The sequence below is a fragment of the Trachemys scripta genome, chromosome 17 (genome assembly GCF_013100865.1).
Source record: "Trachemys scripta elegans isolate TJP31775 chromosome 17, CAS_Tse_1.0, whole genome shotgun sequence".
Lineage (NCBI taxonomy): Eukaryota > Metazoa > Chordata > Testudines > Emydidae > Trachemys > Trachemys scripta.
The window spans coordinates 21,336,866-21,345,187 of record NC_048314.1 but is presented as its reverse complement, the minus strand read 5'-3'; the positions used below and the strand labels follow the sequence as shown (position 1 = coordinate 21,345,187).

At 41.2% G+C, this 8,322-nt stretch overlaps 1 protein-coding gene across 2 annotated transcripts in view; it reads left to right on the top strand.

The window, feature by feature from the left end:
* C5 (complement C5) overlaps window positions 1–8,322 on the top strand; it is a 60,715-nt gene that overhangs the window by 28,782 nt on the left and 23,611 nt on the right. For both annotated transcript variants that reach the window (XM_034793434.1, XM_034793433.1), the window contains 4 exons: window positions 2,037–2,102; window positions 2,816–3,016; window positions 3,236–3,326; window positions 4,534–4,610. In XM_034793434.1, coding sequence (XP_034649325.1) covers window positions 2,037–2,102; window positions 2,816–3,016; window positions 3,236–3,326; window positions 4,534–4,610 — 435 coding nt within the window. The remainder of the gene's footprint in view (window positions 1–2,036; window positions 2,103–2,815; window positions 3,017–3,235; window positions 3,327–4,533; window positions 4,611–8,322) is intronic.

Here is an 8,322-nt window from a genome sequence, read left to right as displayed (position 1 = left end):
AAGAACAGGAGTACTTGTGGCACCTTAGAGACTAACAAATTTATTATGCATCCGAAGAAGTGGGCTGTAGTCCACGAAAGCTTATGCTCTAATAAATTTGTTAGTCTCTAAGGTGCCACAAGTACTCCTGTTCTTCTTTTTATATATATAGAGAGAGAGACTTTTCTCTGGTGAAAAAAGTTTCCCTGGAACCTAATCCCCCCCCCCCCCTCTATATATAACAGTATAAGTTTTAAACAAACAATTTAATACTGTACACAGCAATGATGATAGTGAAGCTTGGTTGAGTGGTGAAGTTAGAGGGTGGAAGAGAGTGGGATATTTCCCAGGGAATGCCAACTGCTAAATGATGAACTAGCACTCGACTAAGCCCTCAAGGGTTAACACATTTTTGTTAATGTAGTCTTGCACTCTACAAGGCAACACGAATGGAGGGAGGGGAGACAGCATGGCAGAGAGAGACAGAGACATACACTGTGTGTGTGTGTGTGTGTGAGAGAGACACGCATTGCCCCTTTAAGTATGCTGAGCCCACTCTAAGTACACTGCTCTTTTAAGTAGATCAGCAAGTTGAGACAGCAGCTGCAAGCTCCCTCTGTCCTGAGCCCTGTCATGTGTCCTCCCCGTCCCCATCTCTATGAAGATGGGGTAAAGGAAGCAGGAGCAGTGCCAGGGTTTTTGGCGCCCTAGGCGGGGGTCCTTCTGGGCTCCCGGTCGTCGTCAGCAATTCTGCGGTGGGAGGGTCCTTCTGGGCTCCCAGTCTTTGGGGCACTTCGGCAGCAGGTCCCGGAGCAAGTGAAGGACCCGCCGCAGAATTGCCGCCGAAGACCCAGAGCGTGGAAGGACCCCCTGGCGCCGAATTGCCACCCCCCCCCCAAATCCTGGTGCCCTAGGCGATCTCCTAGGTCACCTAAATGGAAGCGCCGGCCCTGAAAGGAAGGAAGGAGGGAGGGGAACACCCTGACATTAGCACCCCTTTCCCCCCCCCCACCTCTGCACAGCAAGCTGGAGGCTCCTGGGAGCAGCTCCAAGGCAGAGGGCAGAAGCAGCACATGGCAGTGGGGGGAGGGACAGCTGAACTGCTGGGCAATGTATAGCATGCTGGGCAGCTGCTGCACAGGGAACTTAGGGGAGTGGGGAGCTGATAGGGGGGCTGCCGGTCCACCCTGGTTCCAAGCCCCCACCAGTAGCTCCAACGAACTGCTCTTTCTGCAAGCAGTGGACAAAGCAGGCGGCTGCCAAATAATGTTTAAAGTTCCGCAATGCTCCCTTATAACAAGCATTTTCTCTAATTGATCAGCAACTTAACAACGAAACAAAGTTAACCGGGATGACTTTAAGTGAGGAGTTACTGTATGTTGAACAGGACTGGTCCTGGTACAGACCCATGAGGGACACCACTACTTACCTCTCTCCATACTGAAAACTGACCATTTATTCCTACCCTTTGTTTTCTAACTTTTAACCAGTTACTGATCCACGAGAGGACCTTCCCTCTTACCCCTTGACAGCTTACTTTGTTTAAGAACCTTTGGTGAGGGACCTTGTCAAAGGCTTTCTGAAAATCTAAGTACATTATATCCACTGGATCCCCCTTGTCCACATGCTTGGTGACCCCTTCAAATAATTCTAGTAGATTGGTGAGGCATGATTTGCCTTAACAAAAACCATGTTGACTCTTCCCCAACAAATTTTTTTCATCTATGTGTCTGACAATTTTCTACTTTACTGTAGTTTCAACCAGTTTGCCCGGTACTGAAGTTAGGTTTACTGGCCTTTAATTGTTGGGATTGCCTCTGGAGCCATTTTAAAAAAATTGGCATTACATTAGCTATCCTCCAGTCATCTGATATAGAAGCTGATTTAAATGATAGGTTACATACCACAGTTAGTAGTTCTGCAAAACAAAACTTGCCAAATTCACAGATCAATCCTATAATGTACTTTCACTGGTTTATTTTAATTCTGGGATGAGTTAGTGGAAAAAATTAGTGGAAAAAATATTATAACATGTCTTGGTTTTTTTTTTTTAACAGACGAAAGTTGTAAAGCAATTGTAAGACCAAGAAGATCCAGCTTTGAAGAGGAAATACAAAACAAAGGTGCTCCAAAAGTTTTGTTTGAATATATGAAAAAAAAGAGGCTGTACTTTAGAAATGAGAAATATGAGGGTTTAAATTTTGAGTGTGCACAAGAAGAGCTAGATTGCAATGTCATTGTTCAGCTTTGTCAGAGAACCCAATTCAGAAAAGCTCTTAAACACATGCTTCACTTGAAGTCAGTGGACTTAAGCACATTCTTAAAATTTAAGCAATTGCTTAAGTTCCTTGCTGAATCATGGCCACAATACAAATTAACAACATGACAATCTGTCCCAACCTTGACCTACTGGTAGGGGCGGAAGAGTGCTTTTGTTCTTTTAATTTTTGGCTTCTGTGCTCACAGGTCTGCCAGTTGTACTGCTGGCATTTCTAATATGGATACGATCCATTAAGGATTGGACTGAGACCACCAATTCGTGCAACATAGGCCTTGAGAGGGAGAAAAACATGGTTATTGTTTTTGTGGCTGACTTTTTCTTTTGAAATGTCATTTCCATCCTTTTCCTTATTTGTTTTAAAATTTTGATTCACAATAATATGGAGAGGTCACTTTGAACACTGGGATTTTTAAAATGACAAATTTAATTTCTTCCTGAAAGCTACACCTTTATCATGATTGAAAATTTACTTCAGTATGACCAGTTACAGCCATTCATTTAAAAGTATTTTATCTCAAGGAAGGGATTATGTAAGATATTTTATTATTATTTCAGCATCCAGATATTTGCATCCAGAGATTCGGAAGTGCTGTATGGCTGGAGTAAAAGAATCTCCTCTCAGGGAGACTTGCGATCAAAGAGTTGGGCGTATTAAGAGTATTCTTAGGTGCATAAAAGCATTCAAGGATTGCTGTGAATTTGCAACAAAACTACGGGAGAGTGAGACCCACAAAGTTTTAATATTGGCAAGAATGCGTAAGTTTCAAACTGTCTGTGAATTTATACATACATTTATGAGGGTGTATATGGTTGTTTTAGGATAATGACAGCCTTCTTGTATTTTAATTTTACAAGAAAAACAGAAGCAAAGATTCTAGGCTGTATGATCACAGAAGTCAAAAACAGTGATTTTTGAGGTTGTGAGTGGAAAGCCTTAGGAATCTCTGAATTGCTTTATTTGTTTCTCCTTTTCAGGGTTTAAGGCTCTACTGGGATTGGACAAGCCAGGGATTCGAAGCTACTTCCCTGAAAGCTGGTTATGGGAAGTCCACCAAGTTTCTCCAGGGTACTATACTCTGAACCATTTAATGTCATCTGACTTGCAAGAGCTCAGCTATTGCCTAGAATCTCAGGTGCCCCATTTTCTGAACTAGGATATCCATCTCTTATTGAAAGCCCTTCTCAATACAGAGAAAGAATCCCTAATTCACTCCCCTACTGTTGACTGAGGGAAGTGATCATGCTGCCTACTTCAGTCCTCGTGGAAGGTGTAATTGAAGCATGGATAGGCATACCCATGCTAGCTAGATTAAAATCAGTACAAGTGTGCCTGCCTGTGCTACAATTACACTTGCAGTGTTGACATACCCTCGGTGGAGAGGGTTCATATTGACTCAAAAGGGGACAAATACCTTTGCTATGAATTTGCAGGGTTTTTAGACTGACCATATTTTTTAAGAGATTTTTTTTTTAGTTTTCCTGCCCTCCTCCCATGATCTGAATTCTTATATCATTTTTTAGAATTGTATATTTATTCAATTTTTAAAAATATTGTTAAGAGAATATTAACGTTTCAAAACAAAGCACTCCAAAGTTAGGAAATGCCAGAATTAAGTCTGTGCAACTTAAATTCTATCCTCTTGTGCATATGCATTATGATACTGCCCTTAACTATAAGAACTGTAGGCTAGTGGCCTGTCTCCCCATTCCAGGAATATGAACACAAAGCTATTCCTCTGACCAAAGTAGGCTGCTGGATCCCAAAGTCCTTTCCTTGTATGTCTTTCCATTCAGTGCCAGCTTGTGGCATCACCCTCCTTTCCACAGTTCCTCTCCCCAACTGAGCCACTTGCTGGCTTTTATATTCACTTGATCAGACTCAGTTGGAAGGTAGATGATCAATCTCTGGTGGGGCTGGGCCCGACTCCCCTTGACATTTTTTTCCATTATGTCCCTGTGCAGGAAACTGACCACCTATTCCTAGAGTGTCAGGCCCCAGCTCTCCTTTTATTCATATTAGTTCTAAAAACTCACTGATTTCTGGAAGGCCGACCAATACCAAGCCTAATCAGACAAAAATGTGTTCAGTGTTCTAAGTCAACAGCTCTAGGTCTCCTGTACAGCTTACCTGAATCTTTGACCCTGCAAACTCCTCTGGGCAGAGGCTGTCTTTACCTGTGTGTTGTATAGTGCTGAGCCAATTGTTGGTATTAACAAAGTAATAATAATAATTTATAAAATTTACTAACTCTCAAAAACCATTTGTAATATAGATCAAAGGCCCTTTCAGTGACTCTGCCTGATTCTCTGACTACATGGGAAATACAAGGTGTTGGCATTTCAGATAAAGGTAAGCATTAGGGCCTCACTAAGGGTAACCAAAATAATTAGTGAGCTTTTGGATTTAGTTTTCTTTTGCAAGACATTTTTCCTTTCATAAGAACGGCCATACTGGGTCAGACCAAAGGTCCATCTAGCCCAGGATCCTGTGTTTCAACAGTGGCCAGTGCCAGGTGCCCCAGATGGAATGAACAGAACAGGTAATCATCAAGTGATCCATCCCCTGTTGCCCGTTCCCAGCTTCTGGCAAACAGAGGCTAGGGACACCATCCCTGTCCATCCTGGCTAAAAGCCATTGATGGACCGATACTCCATGAACTTATCTAGTTCTTTTATGAACCCTGTTACAGTTTTGGCCTTCACAACATCCTCTGCAAATTTTGCCACCTCACTCTTTAGCCCTTTTCCCAGATCATTTATGAATATGTTGAACAGGACTGGTCCCAGTACAGACCCCTGGGGGACACCACTATTTACTTTTCTCCATTCTGAAAACTCACCATTTGTTCCTACCCTTTGTTTCTTATCTTTTAACCAGTTACCAGTCCTTGAGAGGATCTTCCCTCTTATCTTTCTGAAAATCTAAGTACACTATATCTACTGGATCCCCCTTGTCCACATACTTGTTGACCCCCTCAAAGAATTCTAGTAGATTGGTGAGGCATGATTTCCCGTTACAAAAACCATGTTGACTCTTCCCCAACAAATTATGTTCATCTATGTGTCTGACAATTTTGTTCTTTACTATAGTTTCAACCAGTTTGACCGGTACTGAAGTCAGGCTTAACGTCCTGTAATTGTTGGGATCACCTCTGGAACCCTTTTTAAAAATTAGCATCACATTAGCTGTCTTCCAGTCATTTGGTACAGAAGCTGATTTAAATGATAGGTTACAAACTACAGTTAGTAGTTCTGCAACTTCACATTTGAGTTCCTTCGGAACTCTTGGGTGAATACCCTCTGGTGCTGGTGGCTTATTACTGTTTAGTTTATCAGTTTGTTCCAAAATCCCCTCTAATGACACCTCAATCTGGGACAGTTCCTCAGATTTGTCACCTAAAAAGAATGGCTCAGGTTTGGGAATCTCCCTCACATCCTCATGCGTGAAGACTGATGCAAAGAATTCATTTAGTTTCTCCGCAATGGCCTTATTGTGATTGAGTGCTCCTTTAGCACCTCCATCGTCCAGTGGCCCCACTGGTTGTTTAGCAGGCTTCTTGCTTCTGATGTACTTAAACATTTTTTTGCTATTACTTTTTGAGTCTTTGGCTCGCTGTTCTTCAAATTCCTTTTTGGCCGTCCTAATTATATTTTTACATTTCATTTGCCAGAGATTATGTTCCTTTCCATTTTCCTCACTAGGATTTAACTTCCACTTTTAAAAGGATGCCTTTTTGCTTCTCACTGCTTATTTTACTTTGTTGTTTAGCAACAGTGGCACTTTTTTGGTTCTCTTACTATGTTTTTTAATTTGGGGTATACATTTAGGTTGAGCCTCTGTTATGGTGTCTTTAAAAAGTTTCCACGCAGTTTGCAGGGATTTCATTTTTGGCACTGTAACTTTTAATTTATGTTTAATTTACCTCCTCATTTTTGTGTAGTTCCCCTTTCTGAAATTAAATGCTACAGTGTTGGGCTGCTGTGGTGTTTTCCCCACCACAGGGATGTTAAATTTAATTATATTATGGTCACTATTACCAAGTGGTCCAGCTATATTCACCTCTTGGACAAGATCCTGTGCTCCACTAAGGACTAAATCAAGAATTGCCTCACCTCTTGGGGTTCTGGGACTAGCTGCTCCAAGAAGCAATCATTTAAGGTGTCAAGAAACTTTATCTCTGCATTCCATCCTGAGGTGACATGTACCCAGTCAATATGGGGATGGGGGATTTCAACTATTATTATTGAGTTTTTTATTTTAATAGCCTCTCTAATCTCTCTGAGAATTTCACAGTCACTATCACCATCCTGGTCACGTGGTCGGTAATATATCCCTACTGCTATGTTCTTATTATTAGAGTATGGAATTACTATCCATAGAGATTCTAGGGTACAGTTCGGTTCATTTAAGATTTTTACTTCATTTGATTCCACGCTTTCTTTCACATATACTACCACTCCCCCACCATCACGACCTGTTCTGTCCTTCCGATGTATTTTGTACCCTGGTATAACTGTGTCCCATTGATTATCCTCATTCCACCAAGTTTCTGTGATGCCTATTATATCAATATCCTCATTTAATACGAGACACTCTAGTTCACCTATCTTATTATTTAGACTCCTAGCATTGGTAAATAAGCACTTTAAAAACTTGTCACTTTTTAGCTGTCTGTCATTACATGATGCAATTGAATGGGATTTTTTTCATTTGACTGTTTCTCATCAGATCCTACTCATATTTTATCATCTTCCATCCTCTCCTCTTTACTAGGACATAGAGAATCTCCATCAACAGATCCTCCCCTAACAGATGTCGCTGTCTGAACCACGTGCTCCTCCGCACCTATCGGATTTCCACCAGCCCTTAGTTTAAAAACTGCTCTATGACCTTTTTAATTTTAAGTGCCAGCAATCTGGTTCCATTTTGGTTTAGGTCGAGCTCATCCTTCCTGTATAGGCTCCCCCTTTCCCAAAAGTTTTTCCAGTTCCTAATAACTCTAAATCCCTCCTTCCTACACCATCGTCTCATCCACGCATTGAGACCCTGCAGTTCTGGCTGTCTAACTAGCCTGTGTGTGGAACTGGAAGTATTTCAGAGAATGCTACTATGGAAGTCCCGGACTTCAATCTCTTAGCTAGCAGCCTAAATTTGGCCTCCAGGACCTCTCTCCTATCCTTCCCTATGTCACTGGTACCTACATGTACCATGGCCACCGGCTCCTCCTCAGCACTACACATAGGTCTATCTAGATGTCTTGAGAGATCCAAGATTCTCTTTTCCTTCCCCACTAATATATAATTTAGCTGAACATTTCCCCTTGACCATCAGTATCATGGGAAAACTGATCCTAGAGGCTTGGAATGCTGAAAGTATCCTGGCCTATCTGTTTGCTGGCCAGCTATCTCTTGGAACGCCAGGAACAGAAACTAATACTATGTATTATTAGCAAGAGAGTGCTATTCTTTAGCCCTGTTGGTTCATGAAATATCATACATTAAAATTGTCATATTTTGGTTACCTTCTTTTGTCTTTACTTTTTGTTTAATTCTGGCGTGATTTTACCACTATCTGTAAAACTGTAAGCACCAGAACCAATTTTATACACCATCTGAAAACTTCTAATCCTATTTGTCAAATGGAATAAAGCATCAACTTTTGATGCTAGGAATCTGTGAGAATCTTTTATGCAAAAGCATCATGGAAATTAATTTTGGGTGGCCAGAAAGAAAGATCATAATCAGAGTAATCGGATTTTAAAGCATGTCATGTAGTTTAATATTTTTTTCAATATGCTTGTTGTTTGAATATTTGTTATGTACTTCTCAGAAGTTAAAAATTTAAAAAAATGTTAATACTTCTGCCTTGGCTGCGATTCTGTTTTACAGTTGTCATATAGGAGGCTAAAGAGAAAAGGAAAATTCCACAATAAGATCTCAAGAGAGGAAGTGACTTAATTGCTTGAAGAAAGGGAGGAGCAGAGAGTTTGTAATAGATGGGGTAGTACAGCTGAAAGAGAAAATCCTAGCACTAGGAAGGAGAGAACTGAGAAGAAGACAGA